This window comes from Scardinius erythrophthalmus (genome assembly GCF_964197995.2).
Source record: "Scardinius erythrophthalmus genome assembly, chromosome: 15".
NCBI classification, from domain to species: domain Eukaryota; kingdom Metazoa; phylum Chordata; class Actinopteri; order Cypriniformes; family Leuciscidae; genus Scardinius; species Scardinius erythrophthalmus.
Genome location: NC_138235.1, coordinates 24,934,057 through 24,953,934, shown reverse-complemented (window position 1 = coordinate 24,953,934; position 19,878 = coordinate 24,934,057). Strand labels below are relative to the sequence as shown.

The following is a 19,878-nucleotide window of genomic DNA, read 5'->3' as shown; positions in this document are numbered from 1 at the left end:
TAAAATCATCCTTATTTAGATTATTTATTAAATCATTTTGTGAGTGCAATTCAAAGAGTTGTCTTATCCAGTTTGTGAGTGATTAGTTTAGGAATTGGATCTAGTTCTTGAGTAGTTAACTTTCAGCTGGTAGCAGCTTTAAACAGTTCAGTCGGGTGAGGTAGATTATGCACTGATGACTAGTTTAAGGCTAGTTTTAAACCTAACGTGATGATAAAAGTTGACGATATGACATGCTATATTCCAAGTCTTCTAAGGTGAATTAGAAGGACCATTTAGAAACGTCCTGTTGCATTCTACATGTTGTCACTTCTTCTTTAATCTCTCCATCATTGTCCGACTTTGGTTTGAACATAAAAGGAAGAACAGTTTCTGACATGTTAGTGCATATCTGCAAGCTGTGCTGGGAGCATCAGCTCATTTGCATTTAAAGGGACAAAAAAAACCAATACGTTTTTGCTCACCCTCAAAATTGACAATTTTAACGTGCAATAAAAAAAATATCTGTGGGGTATTTTGAGCTAAAACTTCACATACACACTCAGACTCAAACTGGGGACATCAGAGACTTATTTTACATCTTGTAAAAAGGGGCATTATACCACCCCTTTAAGGTGCTGTTCAGAACGTCAGGCAACGTTAAATTCAGGCCACCATGACTAAACTTTAGCTGGGCTTCATTCAGTTTTCACTAGAGCAGCAGCGCTCATGTTTGCATGAGTCTGGGTAACAGGTTTACTCCTCTATCACTCAAGCACACAGTATCACAAGCAGCACCTGGTGCTGACAGTCACGGTTGCAGTAAAAAGATTTTTTAAGAGGCGGATGGTGGACGTCCCTGAGAGTCATTTGTTCTTTGGGTTAGGCGGGGACCACAGGGGCCCTGGCCTGTGACTGAACCTGACGCTCTGACAGCTGTTGTTGACCTGAACCCTACACACACACACACACACACACACACTCACACTCCCCTAACCAGGGGATTTACCATCCACTGCCATCCACTGGGGCCGCCACTCCCTGCATGACTGTGGAGGAGTCTGGAAATAAACATCACTCGGAGAGAAAAAAAAGAGAAACAAGCATCTTTAAGTTTTCAATAGGATTTATTTCACCCAGCGGAGAATAGAAAAATAGGATGAAGACAAAAACATTGATGGGAAATCTAGTGACGATTTTTAATTAATTGCTTACATATTTAAAAAGAAAAAACAATTTCAAAGATTTGCATAAAGAGCTTTGTGCCGTCCATTTCCCTGCAACAAAGAGAAAAGTATTGTTCTTTGGGATCAATTTAAGGACAATTTAATATCTCGTTGCTCTAACTACAGCAAACAAATTTCTATAAATATTTTTTTCCTCATTTATATACTGAAGTGGCATTTAAGATTGGGGCTCATGATTATTACAACTGGAATACACAGCAAACAGAAAAAGAAGAACAAAAGTAACACCGAGTCACCCAGTCACATTTTGTTCAGTAATAAAGAAGATTTTTAACTCGTGCAACTACATTTAACAAAACGTACCACTTATTTCATCTTCAGTATATTCTCATCTTGAGCATGTTTCTATACAATTCAGGATAACATGTCTTTCCCACAGCAGTAATTGTGACCTTACAATGGCATTAATCCATCTATGGACTGGCATAGGGATGGACGTACATCCTTTCCTAATGCCCTTTTTCGCAGGGTCGTGAAACTAAAACGGGCCCAGATGTTTGTCGGGTGAGAGGGTGGGCCATTGCTTTGGCTGATGGCTTTTGGTCACAGGAAGTCTTAAGTGCTTTACACATCTTTCTTTTTGAGTTTCTCTTCCTTCAGTATGGCCCTGTATGTGTACCTTGTTTCATCACCGGAGAGATCAACACTAGATCTCGTTTGAAAATTCCACATCCATCCATCTTTGGTTTTGGACTGTGGAATGCATAGTTGCACTGGTCAAGTCTGCAAATGAGTTCCATCCTGTTCTTATATTTAATCCTCTTTGGAGGATTTAGTCTTTCGAAGCTAAACCAACTCCAGAGAGTTTAAAAACGGCTGGAAGTTGGAGGAGGAGGTGGCGTAAACGCAAGAAAAAAAAAGTGTCTTTCTCTAAGTTTACCGCTCCCCGAGAATGTTGGTTACCACAAGAGTTCATTGCAGGGAATTATCCTTTCCTACAAAGTCTGACACAAAAGAATTTTGCATGTGTACCTTGTGCGCTTGCTGGATGCGTTTCTCTTCCTTCTGGCATGCTGTTTAGGAGCAGCTGTCTGCTCACGTTCATCTCTCGCACACTCTAACCCTTCCTGTCTCGTCCCCAAGTCCCTATTTGCACATCTTTGGATTTTGGCTTCCTCTCAGCCGCCGCGAAGGGTGGAGCTGTTTCAGCCCGCATCATTTCTTCAGTGTCTCTCTTCTTTCTGCACATTTCTCCACACTTTTCCTAAAAAGATTAAGTGCCTCTGCATAAAGGTCCTCAAGTTTGCTTTTTATTTCGGGAGGGGGGTAGAGGGGGTAAGAGGAAGGAAAGAATAGTTCAAAGAGGGCCCCCTTCATGCCCTCTTTCCGTCTTTACCTCCTCCCTGAAGCACTGCCTCTGCCATATGGAGAAGCAGTCAAGAGTTTTAATGGCCAATTCTACGAGGGAGGTTTAGTGGAGTCGTAGGCTCCCGCTGAGGAGGGGTTTCCGTTCTCCTGTTTAGGGGAGGCGCGGCAGGCGGGAGGGGGCACGCTGAATGGGGAGGAAGTGCTGCCGGTAGAAAGAGGACGGGTCTCGGCGGGCAGGGGGTCTCTGTCTGTGGGGCGTAGAACAGATGGCGGCAGCGGGAGGGCCAGCGGGAAGCTGGTCATGTAGAATATTCTGCCAATACGTCGCGCCACCTGAGGAAAGCAGCCACATGCCAGCGTTATTTCTCACACCATACACCCAACAGGAAGTGCATAAGGATGTACAGTAACAGTAATACAAGATGATTGTGTTCATGTCTGCTCAGAATAATGAACGAAGAAATGTGATAATACATGATGAAACGAGACAAAAAACTGGGCCTATCTTTAGGTTTGTGGGGCCCTGGGCAAGATCATTAAAAAAAAATCTATAAAAATTACAAATATCTTCTGGTCAGAAGTTATGATATGTTCATTTATTATGGACCATCTTTGTAGCCCCCTTTGTAGCCCGCTCTTCAGGAGCAGTATGCACTCCTGCTCCTGAAGAGAAACTTTCCTGCAAAGTTTCGATCCATCCCTTTCCAACACACCGGATCAGAAGTTTTAAGTGATCCTGAAGACCTTGATTAGCTTGTACAAGTAAGTTTTATTGGGATTAGACCTAAACTCAGGAAGTTGGCCCTCCAGAAGCAGGATAGTGCACCCTTGCTCTATGGCCCTCTAAGTCCACTGTAATGCAGAGTTCCAACCCTGATCCAAAGAAATTCTGCAGGACAGTTGGGACAGAGTTGCCCACCCTTTCCCTATTGTTTATCTGTCCACTATTATTGCAGCTTCTTGACATGGAGAGCTATCTCCTTCCTGCAGAGTTTAGCTATAACCCCATTTAAATACCTGAATCAAGTAATCAAGGTCTCAAGAATACTTAATGAAGTTTTATTTAACAAAGTTCGGGAGGAGCGCAAGAGGAAGCCGTTATAACCGTCTCTCACCTCTGTCCTGCGACAGTTTCACAGCATCCCTCCACCACCCCATCGCCTCACTCTTGGCTGGTTTCTATCCCAGTCAAGGAGGGGGAGAACTCTGGGTTCGGGCCAAATCCCGAGCTCTGAGCCCTCCCCCAGACAGAACGGCAAATACGCACAAATTACTATATTTGATTTCATGTACGTGTAAACTCCTGAAATAATTACAGGCAGGTGTGTTGGAGTAAGGTCTGCATAAAACTCTGCAGGATGTTGGCCCTCCAGGAGCAGGATTTGACACCCCTGGTACAGCAGGTCTTCTCTTTACCTGAGAGCGGATCTTGAGGGCAGGCCCCAGTTTCAATCCCATGTTGTTGAGCAAGTGGTCCTCAGTTAGCAGTGGCAGAGTCTCGCCATCAATGGCCTGCTCTCTGAAGACCTGTAATAGATGACCTAGCTTCAGCTGACGTTGATGAACATTGACCATTTCACTCAACATGCACACAATTCACGTGACTCATTCCACGGGGAAGCTCATGCATACTCGGCATCTGCAGTGAAATGTGGTGCGCTGTGGTCAACGGTGGGGTTTTGTTGATGCGTTGTGCATGCGACAGAATGACATTCGGTGTGGTGAGATGTGTGAGACAGAGCTGTGAGTGAGAAAGATAAGAGCAGCGCAGAGCGGCCTTCTAACTTTTTAAAGAACACTCAAGAAACAACTAAATCAAGCTATTCTGGTCTAATGTTCTTGTCTACAAATTGCAGCACGTGATCTTCCTTCTGTGCTGTACTGTATGTCTCCAGTAGCCCCTGTTAAAGGCAGGGGCAGGAGAGGAGGTATCCAACGCTCTGCTCCTGCTCTTGTCCTCACCTGTGTGTACTCCCCACAGCCTGCTAGGCTGCTGATGAAGCTGCACACCTCCTCCACACTCCACTTGCTGATGTCCTCGACTGCTCCCGCCTCTTCTCCGTCCACAAAAAGACCTCCCATTGCGCCTGTGAGCCCGCCGGGCCGAGAGGAAGCAGAAATCATTAGAGACAGAAGGCCCCCTGTCCCCTTACACACTCACTTGCACCTACACACCGCTCTGTTATTGACCCTGCCTATTACAGAGTTTAGTAAAGGTCAGCGGCAGGGCCCCTTCCTGGGGGAGGTCTCTCAGCTGGAGCAGGTAATGCATTTCAGATGGCTGAGGTTGCTCTGCACTCATTCAGTTAGACGGGGAGAAACTCTTAAGCTTGTTAAACTCGTCTTTACCTCGATATTAATGTGGGGTTAAACCTTGTTTGCTTCATTGTAATGTGGATACGAATATTTCATGTCTACGAATATTTCCTTTTTTTTTTTTTTGGAATACTCTTTCCCATACAACAAAAGTGGATGATAATTGTGGCTGTCAAGCTCCAAAATTTACCAGTGAAAGTACATTTAAGTTCCTGACTTTTCATGGTATTTTATAGTATTATTATTATTTTAATTTTTTTCCAGACAGCAAAATAGTGCCAGCCAAGATCCTGCCCACATCTGGTACACGTGGATTCCAAACGGCCCAGATGTGGGCCGGATCTGGGCAGGCGCTATGTTGCTGTCTGGGTTGGAGCTTGATAGCTGCGATTCCCATACACTTACATTTATAGAGACAAGAGAAACCTGCATATTATTGTAAATAATTCATTATGGCAGTGAGCAATAACAGAATTTTAGTTTTTTTTTTAGTTTTTTTAAACTATAATTTTTTTTCTCTCTGTCTCATCATATCATTGGTAAGATGAGACTTGTTTGTATGTTAGTATACTAGTGCATTTTTGTATACAAAATCTTTTTGTATGTTGCATGCTCAGTATTTGCTAGAATGCCTGAGGTAGATTAGCTCAGTCTCTCTCTGAATTGGTCACTTCCTCATTAGGAGACTCATTTTCCATTAAAACTTGCTCTGGGCTTGCTTGCACTCTGGGCTCAATTTCTCAGTTTCTCTCTAACTCTCTTGCTCACTCTTTCTGTCTCTTTGAGGACAAGGAATACTATGTGAACTCCAGATTTTTATAGTTGAGGAGCAGGCATATGATGTCACCAACACTAGTGCTCTGTATGTTCGTTTTAAATGAGGAGTGCTTTGGAATTTTGGAATATGGAAATGCATGTCTCCATGGCTACTTTCACACTGCAAGCCTTAGTGCTCAATTCCGATTTATTGCTCAGATGTATAGCTGTTCACATTGTTGTTTTAAATGTGGCCAATATCAGATTCCAGTGCGAACAGATCATGGTCCTGAACTAACCAGCATGTGCAAAAGAATGATAAAAAGACATCACACAGCACGCTGTCATACGGAAATAAACTCGGAGAACATTAAAGTAAATGATTACTCGTTTATTTATAGTGTGATCTGCCGCGGAAGCCAGTGAATTTATGTGCAGGCAATATATAAAAAGAAAAAAATAATTTTTAAACATTTATGATACGAGCCCTCGTGTTTTGCTTGAATGAGCTGTCACTGTAATACTTATGAGTTCTGACACATCACTGTCCTTCACTGACTACCTTTCGCAACTATCTTGATAACTTCAGGTATGTAAAATCTTTGAAGTGACTCCCATGAGCGCAGAATTGTGACAATTGTTGCTCTAGAGTGACGTAAAAGTCACATGAATTCCGATATGACTGTTCAGACTGTGGTCGCATTGCAAAACATTTGACCTGTATCAGATTTAGTACCTCATATGGAAGTGGCAAAAATCGGAATTGAAAAAAAAACATCTAAATCCATCGGATTTGGTCCACATTTACCTGCAGTCTGAACGTAGCATAAGATACCATATCTCTCATTCAATGTCAATGTTAGGTTTTGTTATCTGAATTTTAAACAGCTGTGAACTCACCGGTGTGAAAGTAAGGGCTGGTGTATGGAAAGGTAAAGGGCAGCGTTTGTCCAGGCAAAGTGGTTAAGGGTGGGATTCCTGGTGGCAGGTATTTGGCCTCACTCTTGCTCAGTCCTGATGTGAAGAGGTGGTGGGTCGGTGACTCTTGCCCAATGGAGCTACAAGGGGCACTGAGCCGTCCTGACCCCTCCCCCAGCTCTTTCACTGTTTCGCTAGACTTGGTCACATCCTTGCCTTGACACACCTCCGAACCGAGACTATGTCCGTCCACTTTGGAAAGCCTCTCAGGCCTGTCTTCCCCAACCTCTGCATCAATCTCAGAGTCTTTCATGTCTTCATCTTGTCCCTCTGTTTCTCCATCCCGTGCACAACCCTCACTGAGCATCTCTTTAGCCTCAGACAAACCCCCTTGTTGGTCCCCTCGGAGTGGTCCTCCTTTCCTCAAGCTCTTCCTGTTGCTGAGGTCTTTAGAGGAAGTGCCTACTGCTGCCCCCTGGTGGTTGAGGGAGAGTAATGGGGTGTTGTTGTGCCGCAAAACCAGCATGGCATTGCGGCGATTGAGCTCCTCTCGGAGTGGATGGCCCTCTGGGATTTCGTGCAGGCTGCGCAAGGCAGGGTGTTCTGCAGGAAGCCCAGGATGCAGGCCCAGTGGGTCCGCCAGCAGTCGCTGCCTGTGGAGGTTCTCTAACTCCTTCTGTCTCAACAACTCAGCAGACATTTCCAACCTGGAGGAACATTCCACAATCAGAAAGGCACACTGCAACATGGAAATCAACATTTCCTGAGAAAAAAGATTGTAACTTACATAATATAAAATTCCCCACAATGTTTGTGTGCATCATCAATTAAATCTATCTTTTGGTATGTACAAACAGTTGCTCAAACATCAAGTAGTAGTTGATTGAGACATCTATCTGTGCATCTCTATAACATTACCTAGCAAGGTTCTGTTTACGAAGGATCTCCTGTTGACGAGCGAACATCTCTGCCTGAGCAGGCTGCAGGAAACCATAACCTACAGAACAACAGCAAGAGAACATCAATTTTACAGGGAAGGGAAACATATTCATCCCATTTTACAGCTATCATTAAAAAATAAATAAGGTATACATCTGTTTGTATACAATATACATCAAGTGTTCAGATTATACACATTCAACATAGTGATATATACAGTGGCCCCAAAATAAATGATAATAGATCTTTCCTCTTTGAGGATTTTTTTTAAACCAACTGATCTCAAGGTAATTTTAAGTGGATGTATGAAGTCAGTTCTCCTCAAGTTCACACAGGTGTCCTAGCAGAGTAACACAGGTGTAGTTCATCACATTAACTATGGATGTTACACCTATGTTTGAGCATCAGAAAGTGTCCAAATAATTTTGCCTTAATGTTGATCTATTGTTGAATTTCAAACCTAACCTTTTGTTTGAAAAGCCCACTTGTGCTATATTAATTTAAAATAAATGCTATTGTATATATAACTGTATATATAACCAATACCACATCAAAAAAACTCCCAGGTTAAATGAGTTTGGAGTAAAAGTGAGTGTATGTGTGTGTAACATCTGGTAGAGGTAATGCTCACCTGGGGCTTGGCAGAGGGCAGAAGGCATGCCCAGGAACGGGGGACGCAGGTGAGGCCCCAGAGCAATGTGAGGAGCATTCTGTGGGGACAGCAATGGAGGGTGCGATATGTCTCTGTGCACAAAAAAAACACCATCATTAACAAACTGCTACTGTTTTTCTACTGTATACAAGTCTTTCACAACCTGCCTGAAGTCAATACAAAACAACATTTATAACCCATTTTATTTTATATTACAGGATACATTTTTCATAAACGGGATATTCAAAAAGAAAATTTGTATGTACAAAATATAAACAGATTATGATTTTTTTTTTTTTTTTTGGAATAACGTACACACATGTATCATTCTCAATAAGACTAAACCATGTATGAAGACCATGTATCAATAGAGTCTGTCTTGGGGTCTGTAAATATGTCATGTTTGACTTATACTTACACAATACATGCACTTTCTTAATTGTGTGGTGTTATGGTATTAAAAAAGGGGGGCTTGTAACAGTCTGATATGACTGTGTGGTGGTACGGTAATGATACAGGTTCATCAACAGTCTGGTTCAGTTGTTCAGCATTATGGTAATGATACAGATTTTCAGCAGTCTGTTATGGCTGTGTTTTGGAAAGCTAACTATAGATTTCCAACAGTCTGATATGGCTGTGTGCCGTTGTGGTAATGATTCAGGTTTTTTAAGGAGTCTGGTACAGTTGTACGGTGCTATGGTAATGAACAGGTTGTCAACAATCTGTCACTTCTGTGTGGTGGTATCCTTACAATACAGGTTTCCAAAGTCGAATACAATATAGCTGTGTGGTGTTATGGTAATGCTGCGTTCTCTTCCATCGGTTATTTTTATCGCTCCCTCCGGTGCACACGAGCGACCATAGCCCCTCATCAGTCCTGTCACGCTGTGGACAGCGGCACTGTTTGTATCCTTGCCCCCCCACCCCACCCCACCCAACCCCACCACCACAACCTCCATCATCTCCTCGCTCCCTCCCTCTTGCTCTGCTGCGCTCTGTGGCCCTGCCACTCTGGTAATGAGGCCTGAATGCACAATAAGAGCATGTCATACTCCGACAGCTGGGGCGGCCCCCCAGCCTCGCCCGGGCTACAGGCTGAAGCACCCACTAATTAACACAGTTCTTCCTCTTCCACCCCAACACACACGCACACATCCCCCTCCTCTTCCTGTCTCCCTCCACCGTATTCAGCCAATAAAAGGATGGCGTGTCGCGCAGCCTCAATTAAATTTTTCTCCTTTTGTACAGGTGGAGAACACAGGCTGTTCATATACAATACTGCAGCCGCCTTTATAGAGCCCTGGCAGGGAAGAAGGAAAACGAGAGGAGGGGTAAGTAGAGAAAAGGAGGGAGAGGAAAAATATGAAGAAGTATACTAGTGACGAGGTGTTGAAATCCAGGCAAATCCTGCGGTGTCTTTTTAAAGCTTTTTACTGCTCCTCTGCCAATGCAAGCCCCTCCATTTACTGCAACTCTTCACTGAGCCCCCCAACACACACGCTCACACATGCATAAATATAAATGAAACCCAACACACCTAAAGCAAGCGAAAGAACAGCGCGGTTGCTTTGTACTTGTGACTGAGCAACGCTTGCTCCAGGGGGAGAGAGACTGAGCAATGCAGTGCAACACAAACACATAAACATCCAAACAGAAGGGATGGAAAACAAAAAAACCCATCTGAAATGAGGGAAGAAGCCATATTTTGCTATGCTCTACTTAGGTTTTACGCAATTTCTCAGCTAAATAGCCCTTGCATGTCTTCCTTGAGCAAAAACAAAGAAGAAATCGAAAAACACAGGTACAAGCGGAACAAGCATGTGTGTAAATAGAGGGGTTGGGGAAGGTGTGGAGAGACACAAAGGGGGGAATTCATCGATCGATTGGGCGGCTGTTGAAATGTTAATGCTAATCGTATAACCGCTTTCCGCCGGTGCCTCGCACTTCTGTGGCAGCTCCAATTAATCTGGAAGAAGGCAGCGCGTGACCTTGGGGCCGGGAGTCGGGCCGGCAGCCCAGCCATGCTTATGTAATTACACTGTGAAGTGTGTAATCACCTGGCCTAATCCCTCAGGCCTCACAATTAGCCCGGGCGGCGCTGGCCAGGCCTGCCAAACTCTGCGCCGCCCTGCGCGGCCCACAGATGAATAACGGTCAATTAAAGCTGCATGACTGGGGCCGCGAGGCGTCCGCTCGATAGTAATTAGCTGTAATCATGGGGAGACGTGCCCGGCAGACGTGCTTCTCCTTTTATAGGAAGCAATTTTGGAATGAGGCAAGCGTTAACCATTTCACTCTGGGTCTTTGGCCGACAGAAAAAGAAAAATGGGGTTGAAAGAGAACAAGAAAAAAACAGGGCGATATGTTGGAGGGCAGGGATTATGAGTCTGTTTTAACGTGTATTCTCACAAGATACTCGAAATGTAAAAATTTTAAAGCTGCATTGTGTAATTAGTGCTCCACTAGCTACACCAGACGAAATTGCAAAAATAATGAATATTTCCAAACAGGTTTTCCAGTTGGCATGTTAGTTTTCTCTGTGCTTTAAAGAGATATGAACATTGTGTCACACAAGAAGAAATATACAATTTTCAATGTTTTTTTAATCCATACAATGAAAGTAATTGGGATCTAATTCCTTGACTTTAATTGTATGGACAAAAGCAACTGAAACATGCAGAACATCTTTTGTGTTTTACAGATAAAAAAAAAAAAAAAAAGGTCATAGGTTTAGAAAGACATGAGAGTAAATGATGATTATTTTCATTTTTGAGTGAACTATCCCTTTAAATAGAGATAAAAGTATTTCAACATTTAAAAAAGTTGCACGAGGCAGCTTTAAAAAAATTTCACATTTATTGTTTCACTGACTGCAGTTCAGTTTACAGGCTTAATTACCGCTACATCTTTTGAGGACTGCCTCCGTTCCTCCACCCTGCCCCATCTCTCCTTTTCTCTATCTGTCGATCTCCCTAGCTCTCTTGCAACCTAGCTAGCGGTAGGGCAAGTAGACGCCACTTGTGTTCGCTCATGTGTGACGACCTGTCAGAGTGGCAGCGGCGTCGCTCCCTGCCTGAAAGCAACGGCAGTGTGGAGTGTTGTCTGTGTGTGTGTGTGTGTGTGTGTGTGTGTGTGTGTGTGTGTGTGTGTGTGTGTGTGTGTGTGTGTGTGTGTGTGTGTGTGTGTGTGTGTGTGCGTTTGTGTGTGTGTGTGTGTGTGTGTGTGTGTGTGTGTGTGTGTGTGTGTGTGTGTGTGTGTGTGAAGGCAGAGGCAAAGCACCCAACTGGCCAGACGAGAAAAAGAGAGAGAGAGAGAAAAGTGGAGCAGAGCTGACAGGATGGCCCTTAATGAGAGGAGCGCGGGGGATTAGCCGCTCGCCACACCGTGCCCGCCTCGCCTTGACTCGAGGCGGGAACACATTTGCACAGGAAGCACATTAAAATGCATAAGGCTCTTGCTCACCCAACGCCCCCCACCCCAGACCACTGTTTGTTGCTTGTGCTGCCCCACATGCCAAACACATTAGGATTTGCCTTGCAGATTCCCTAAATGCAATCTGCCATTTAAACCCAGACAAATGGCCAGCCATGGCTGCAGGACTATTGATCTTGGTAATGATTTGTTTTTAACAATAGCCACTAATGGGCGTCAGATAATCAATTATGGAGAGTCGATAGAAAGGTGAGCTTGAGGAATGGCTTCCGGCGCACTGTTTTAGCCTGGCGGACTCTCTGTCGATACTTTAGAGGGGTTGGCAATGTCACACAATCTGTGCTAAAAGCTTATAGCCCACCCAAACATACAGGCCAGTATTCTGTCATCATTTTTCCACTGTCATATTCACAAATGACGTGGAGAACAAATGGAGAAATCTGAAAGACTGCACTGGTCACTCTTTTACGTACAATTTTAATGAGACTGAAGCTTTAAAGCTTCAAATGGGACATAAAACCCCCAATTAAGAATCCAAAAGTGTTTCTCCGTGAATGAATCATTCAGACTTTTTGTGAATTTTGTGAATCAAATCAAATGATTCATTCTCATGAACTCTTAAGAACGTGCCAAGTCATATAGACCACTTTTATAATACGTTTATTGTGCGTTATATGATTTTTGAAGCTTGAAATCTTTGGTCCCAGTTCATTGTAACTGCATGGAAAAAAGAAAACAATTTCCCCTTATGTGTTCCACAAAAGAATGTGTTTGTATCAACATGAGGGTGAGTAAATGATGACAGAATTGTTATTTTGGCTTATTTAACCCATAAATGTGCATTTAAACAGTTTTAAAATTTTCTGAGCTCTAACTAAACGGTTAAACAAAGGGTTAAAGAACCAATGAACAAAAATGAGTGTGTAGGAGCGAGAAAAAACACTTTCCTCCCTCCCTCCTTTCACCCACAACCTAGGAAGTGTGCAGGCCTCGTTAACATCAGCGGTCCTGTGTGGCTAATTACCGTGAGCTGGCGGAGCTGCGGCGGCTGGCTGGTCAAAGCTGCACGCTGAGCTCCTGACATGATGCTGCGCTGGGCCAGGAACCGAACAGAGTTCCCCCACCCACGCTGGGTGACCCCTCCCAATTCACTTCCTCCCAACCGCCTCGCCTCGCTGGCCCATTATCGATCCTCCAGCTTCCCGCGCCACATAAATAATCGACAAGCAATTACCTGCCTACTCCCGCTGCCTGGGCTTTGTTTGGAGGCGGAGGGGAGCGCCGCGAGCACAGTGGCCTTGCTGAGATGAGGAGAGAGGGAGGAGGAGAGCAATTCGGTGGGGGGGGCATTGCAGGAAGGAGAACGGCGTGTGTTGTCCTAGCGACCCGTTCGGTCCTGAGCCCTATAAATGCCTCCTGACAAGATCAAATCGAACAGGGTTGCGAAGAGGTCATCGCTGAGATCATACCCACTGGCACATCCCATTAAGTGGATTTTCTATTCTTTCCGTGGCCTTAACGCCAACTTCCATTTTTCCCTCCCTTTTCACTCTTCCGTTACTTTGGTGCATAATTTAATTTTTCCCTCTTTTCTCTTCGGCAGGCAGTCACCCACTCCAACACGCATGCAGTATTCATTAGAGTCGGATGTTGGCTTCATTATTAATGTAAAATATTCATGTTATTTTAAAGCTTAGCATTTTTTCCTGTATCCGTGTTCTTAAAGTGCGCCTCAGAGGTTTCCACTCAGCAGAGGGCATTTATCAACCAAACGCACACTCACATGCACATATACAGCTCATCCACTTTTAAACGACAACATAGAGTCAAGAAAGCATATGTGTGGTTTCAGCCACTGTCCTAACCAGATGCCACTTACTAAAGTGAACTCTTTTGTGGAAAATCTTTTTTTTCCCTAAGAGATGACACCATGAGATAGGATATTTTGTTGGAAGAACAGTGAAATCTCATTAGCCCAAAACCTTTGCCACATAATTGTACAGTAAACATCAAATATCCTCTTATTAGTTGTGATAGTGATAGATTGCTTGTCGCATCTTGTCTGGTATGGACGCCACGTCAGGCTGTAATACGTTTGCCCATCACAGAGCGAGAGGTGGAGAGACTAATGTGAAAGACTTAACATACATTTAGTCTAAAATCTAACAATTTAGATTAAAGTGTGCTGAACAAGTGTGCATAAGAGATAATCCAGAAAGTATGATGTTATGTATGTGTATTACCGCTCAGGGAACTGTGCGTCTCTGTGCTGGGGAAGGCCCTGTTTGCGCCGCTGGCTGGAGGAGCTGCCTGCAGAGGGGACGTGGGCTTCCATTCCTCCCGCGTTTCTAACGGCAGCCATGGCTTCCTGACGCACACGCAGCAGCTCTGTGAATGGAATGAACAGACCAGTTAAATTCGAGAAACTCGTCCGGTCTGTGTTGTCAGTGTCAAATCTGTCAGTCTAGCTCTGAACCAACACAGTAAGATTTAGTCCAAGAGTCCCAGAATATGTTATATGCCACACAGGCAAGACTTCACACTCCTCCTCACAAATGATTACTTTTAATCAGTTAAAGAAAAACACAGGTGATCTACTGCAGTCACTTCTTCGCTGTTCAACATGGGGCTCCCAATGAATCGCTGAGCATTATGGGACAAATATGAGTGTAAGTGCAGATGAAGCATATTGTTTATTAATAAAAACATTTTTTTTCTACCCATCATTAAAACCAATAAACCTTAAGAAAAATAAAATGAGGACTGTCAATAGGATAAAATAAATGATTAATAAATCTTATGTTCCCTTTCGAGGGAACTCGCGATGCGTCAATGACGCTTTGGGAACGCTCCTGCGTGATTGCGTCTGAAGCACCTATGTCAACTAGTCCAATGGCGAGAGTGGGCGTCACGGGCGGGTGACGTGACGACCAGGAAAGGATAAAGGACATCCGGTTTAGAACCGCGCTAGCTTCTGTGCCTCAGCAAGCGCTCTGTGTTATACTGTCTGTCTTATTTATTGTTGTCTGTCACAAGCATAAATATTATGGCGAACAAAACAACCTTAGATCGTGTGTTCTTCCTTGCCCTCTGTCTTTACGGGTGGGGATACACACGGTGTATGTGTTGTTTGTTTGAAACGGAGCATGTTCTGTCAGCGCTCGAGGGTGCTGACTACGAGCATTGCGAGTTACTATCGTACTCGCTCCGTTCCCGCTTGTCACTCTTTGAGGAGGGTGTTCAGGCTCGCGTTCCTCGCAATACCGACACCGTGTTGCCGAGGCAGCACAGAAGTTGGTTTTGTGGGTTCGCAAATAGATCTCGTGGAGAGGTTAGAGACGGGCTCCGCCTTTTCTCTGGCTTTATCCGGGGGATCCAGCGCTCTCTCTCTGCGATCGGAAGCACGCGCCGCGGCTTCTTCCGTCCTGGTTAGAGAGCCCGGTGTTTCAGCAGTCTATCTCTGAGGAGGTAGAGTGCTGAGCATCGATACATGTCCACAACCACAAGCATATTATATATATATATATCTAGACAGGAGTATGGGGAGCAAACAACTTTGGATTGTGTGTTCCTCCCCGCCCTCGCTTCATTACGAGTGGGGACACACGCGATTCATGTGTTGTTTGTTTGGGAGTGGAGCGTGCACGGTCAGCTCTAGTAAAATAAGGAGGCTGACAGTGTTCATTCATAAATTCCCGACGTGTAATTTTTGCACTATCGAGAGTTTAGCTCTGCTCCCGATGGTTTTTTTCTCGAGGGAAGAAAGTCAATAAAGATTTTTTGGCTCGGATCTCGCGGGTGCTGAGGCAGCGCGTAGATTACGGGGTCTGCTATAACAATAATAGTGGACTGGCTACGTTCATTCATGAACATTTCCGACGTGTGTTCACTATCAAGAGTTTCCCCATGCTACTGTTTATTTAAAAAAAGACTGCAATAAGAGTCCAGTGGTTATGCAAATGCAATGCATTTATTAAAAAATAAATAAATAAAATTGTGTATTGCAAGCTATGAATTTATGATTCTTTTATTGCATGTTGAAACTATTTTATATATATAAGCCTATATATAAATATATATTCAGCCTTTCATCTAGACTATATTAAATTGTCTGGTTGATTTTTTTGCTGTTTAATTCTGAGGAATTAAATAAGTGGGCTGCATTTAAAATGTGCTTATCTGACTTTCATTAGTTAGATTCATGTATATGTTCAGTAATTCATCCAGACCGTGTTAACTTGTCTGGTTGATCTTTTTCTATATTTAATTTTGAGGAATTAAATGGTATAGTTTGGTGCTACAGTTGTCCACCTCCGAGGAGATGAATGTGCTGAGCATCGAGTTAAGGGAATTGAAGATTCTACATCTCAATCTTCTGTGGACAATGAGTTTAGAGTTTATAACTTTGCAATTGGGGCTGCTGGGCGGAGCAGCTCTAGCCATTAACAAACTCATTGTACAGACAGAGTGTCATTTCCTGTGCTCCCCCTCAGAAAGATTGGGGACCAGAATGGCATTCTCAACAGAAGCCTTTAAAGCAGAAGATGGATCTGAGGACTGTTTTTCTGTGAAAAAGGTTTTCAGCCAAGGTCCTGATGCCACTGGTGTCAGACCTCTGAGGGCAACCCCGACCGGGGTGGAGCGGTGTACACCTCATTATACGGTGCCCGCCCCACCTCGGTGCCCTCAGGAGGCCGTTCTGCCAACCCCGCACCCTTGGTCTCGGGGCGCAGCGGTTTCCAGCGAGCACATGGCTCAGTGTCACCACGACACTGTGTCAAACTCGCACCCTCTGAGGGGGTTCAAAAAGAGTCAGTTCGGTTGTTTCCTGCCAGAATGCTTCAGGTCACCGAAGTGGCTGTTACAATAACACCAGAGGCCAGTCTCGAGAGACTGGTACCCTTAGTAGATTTTCTGACAGAGTGGAAGAATCTGCCGAATATATCTCCATGGGTCCTGCAGATAATAGAGAGAGGTTACAGAATACAGTTTAGTTTTCCTCCACCTCGTTACAACGGGGTGCTACTCGCGTTAGTACATCCCGAGCAGGCTCTGGTAATGGAGCAAGAAGTAGAGTCTCTATTAGCGAAGGGAGCTATAGAGCAGGTGTACTCTCCCGACAGAGAATCGGGGTTTTACAGCTGCTACTTTATTGTTCCATAAAAGGATGGGGTGCTGCGTTCCCATTTTTAGATCTTCGTCTGTTGTATCGTGCAGTCATGAAACTCAAGTTCATTATGCTCACACTCAAACAGATTGTGACTTTTTTCAGATCCGAGGACTGGATAGTCACAATAGATTTAAAAGGCGCTTACTTCCATCTTCCCTCAACAAAGGAAATTCCTGAGGTTTTCTTTTGGGGGCAAAGAATACCATTATCGGGTGCTTCCATTCGGTCTAACTCTATCACCCTGCACGTTCACGAAGTGCGTAGATGCAGCTCTGGCCCCGCCAGGCTGCAGGGCTACGCATTCTGAACTACATCGATGACTGACTGATTCTGGCGGAATCGGAGCAGTTAGCAGTTCGGCATCGAGATGTCGTCCTCGCTCAGATGAAGAAATTGGGGTGAGACTCAATGCCAAGAAGAGTGTGCTTTCTCCACTACAGAGAACCACTTTCCTTGGTGTGGTATGGGATTCAGTCACGATGCGAGCCATACTTTGCCCGTTCGTGTAGCTGTTATCCTCGCAACCACAAAAGAGTTGAAGCTAGGCCAGCCACGCACTGTGAAACAGTTCGAGAAACTGTTGGGCCTCATGGCAGCAGCGTCCAATGTGATACCCTTTGGCCTACTGTACATGAGACTCTCGCAGTGGTGGCTCAGAACCAGAGGGTTCTCCCCGAGGGGAAACCCACTTTGTATGATCAAGATCACGCGGCAGTGTCTCCGCGCCTTGGTTATATGGAGGAATACTGGTTCCTATCTCACATGAGCAGTCACGCATTGTGAAACAGTTCGAGAAACTGTTGAGCCTCAAGCAGCAGCGTCCAATGTGATACCCTTTGGCCTACTGTATATGAGACTCTCGCAGTGGTGGCTCAGAACCAGGGGGTTCTCCCCGAGGGGAAACCCACTTCGTACGATCAAGATCACGCGGCGGTTTCTCCGCGCCTTGGTTATATGGAGGAATTATTGGTTCCTGTCTCACGTGAGCAGTCACGTATTGTGAAACAGTTTAAGAAACTGTTGGGCCTCATGGCAGCAGCGTCCAATGTGTTACCCTTTGGCCTACTGTATATGAGACTCTCGCAGTGGTGGCTCAGAACCAGAGGGTTCTCCCCGAGGGGAAACCCACTTCGTACGATCAAGATCACGTGGCAGTGTCTCCGCGCCTTGGTTATATGGAGGAAATACTGGTTCCTTTCCCAGGTTCCGGTGTTGGGAGCTCTTTGCCATCGAGTTGCTATCTCGACAGATGCTTCCCTCACCGGCTGGGGAGCGGTATTGGGAGGCCACTCATCTCAGGGCCTGTGGAGGAGTCATCATCTTTTTGGCACATAAATTACCTGGAGATGATGGCAGTCTTCAATGCGTTGAGACATTCCTCCCAGACCTGAGGGACCATCATGTGCTTGTCCTTACAGACAACACGTCAGTGGTCTCTTACATAAATATGTAGGAGCAGACATCCTGTTGAGGCAGGGGCTGAGGCCCGGGGAATGGAGGCTCCACACCAAGGTGGTGGAGCACATTTTGGGGGGTTTATGGCCAGGCACAAGTGGATCTGTTCACGTCTCAGGATACGACGCATGGTCCACTTTGGTTCTCCCTCACACACCCAGCTCCCTTGGGGCTGGACGTTGTGGTATGGACATGGCCGAGGCTACGTCTGTACATCTCTCCCCGATTATTCTGCTCCAAGGAGTTCTGGAGAAGGTCCGCCGGGACGGAATAAGTCTACTATTTGTAGAACCGTACTGGCCGGTCTAATTGGTTCTCAGACCCGGTGTCTCTACTCGATGGCTCTCCCTTGGAGATTCCAGTCAGGAGGGACCTTTGTTTTTAAGTGGGAGGGGTGACCCTTCACCCCAGCCCAGATATATGGAACCTGTGGGTTTGGCCTCTGAGGGGGCCAAACTCATTGACTTGGTCTCTCAACTGAGGTTGTGGAGACCATACTTCACTCCAGAGCTCTCTCCACGAGGAAACTTTATGTATTTAGTGATGGGTTTTCACTTCATATTGCGGGTCTCGGGCCCAGTTACTGCCCGATTGGTACAGTGCTGGAGTTACTGCTTGCTTGTTTTTCCACAGGGTTATCCCCTTCCACACTGAAGGTGTACGTGGCAGCCTTAGTGCCTACATGTCCCTTTTGGTGGTATTTCCCTGAGGAGGGGGAGAAAGGGGGGGACCTTTGGTTGTTTCCTCCGTGGTGATTTTAGACCAGGACAGGAGTATGGCGGCTTAGAAGCCTTATTATATATATGTAGATATCCCTGTAGGGTGTGGTATGCGGCAGGCTGGTCCTCTCCGCTCACATTCGTAAGGTTTTGCAACTTCGACCTGGGTGCTTCCCCAGGTTCTCCAGTTCTCTTGTCTTAGTTGTGCAGTATTCACACAGACAGGTTCTGGTTCGTATGGCGTGTTGGGCATTCTCGTTCCCAAAGCGTCATTGACGCATCGCGAGTTCCCTCGAAAGGGAACGTCTCAGGTTACGACTGTAACCATAGTTCCCTGAGAAGGGAACGAGACGATGCGTCACTTTGCCATACTTACTACATCCCTGTGATCGACTTGCTTCGGCCCTTTTCGAAGCTAGCGCGGTTCTAAACCGGATGTCCTTTATCCTTTCCTGGTCGTCACGTCACCCGCCCGTGACGCCCACTCTCGCCATTGGACTAGTTGACATAGGTGCTTCAGACGCAATCACGCAGGAGCGTTCCCAAAGCGTCATTGACGCATCGTCTCGTTCCCTTCTCAGGGAACTATGGTTACAGTCGTAACCTGAGACGATTTCTGACAAGTCTTTAGGAAGCAGAAAGAAACAGTAGTAATCATTTGGTATTTTTTTTTACCACCAGCAACCGCTTGCAGACCCCTAACAGTGAAAAAATTATAATATGGAAAATATCCATAATAATACATTACAACAATTTCTCACTGGTTGCACAAGCACATTATAGTATCAATATTATTTAAAAAAAAATCGTGATGTTGGACCACTGACACATTTCTAGGGTGTTGTGGGTTTTTTAAGGTGTTCTTGGTGGCAAATCTATGTATGGATTTTTTTGTTGTTGTTATTTATCATTCACCAAGCAAAAATAATGAGTTTGGTTGCTTATAAAAGTAATTCCACACCTTGACAAGCCACTCGATTCATGTAT

At 45.0% G+C, this 19,878-nt stretch overlaps 1 protein-coding gene across 3 annotated transcripts in view; it reads right to left on the bottom strand.

Annotated features, from left to right (window-relative positions):
- Positions 1-1,089: 1,089 nt before the first annotated feature.
- samd11 (sterile alpha motif domain containing 11) overlaps positions 1,090-19,878 on the bottom strand; it is a 68,785-nt gene continuing 49,996 nt past the window's right edge. For 2 of the 3 annotated variants that reach the window (XM_081386046.1, XM_081386048.1), the window contains exons 7-13: positions 13,791-13,935; positions 8,095-8,207; positions 7,443-7,521; positions 6,507-7,231; positions 4,497-4,621; positions 3,951-4,061; positions 1,090-2,867 (exon numbers count right to left, since the gene is read on the bottom strand). In XM_081386046.1, the coding sequence (XP_081242172.1) occupies positions 2,625-2,867; positions 3,951-4,061; positions 4,497-4,621; positions 6,507-7,231; positions 7,443-7,521; positions 8,095-8,207; positions 13,791-13,935 (1,541 nt within the window). In that variant the 3' untranslated portion in view covers positions 1,090-2,624. The remainder of the gene's footprint in view (positions 2,868-3,950; positions 4,062-4,496; positions 4,622-6,506; positions 7,232-7,442; positions 7,522-8,094; positions 8,208-13,790; positions 13,936-19,878) is intronic. The other variant, XM_081386047.1, reaches the window with a different exon arrangement.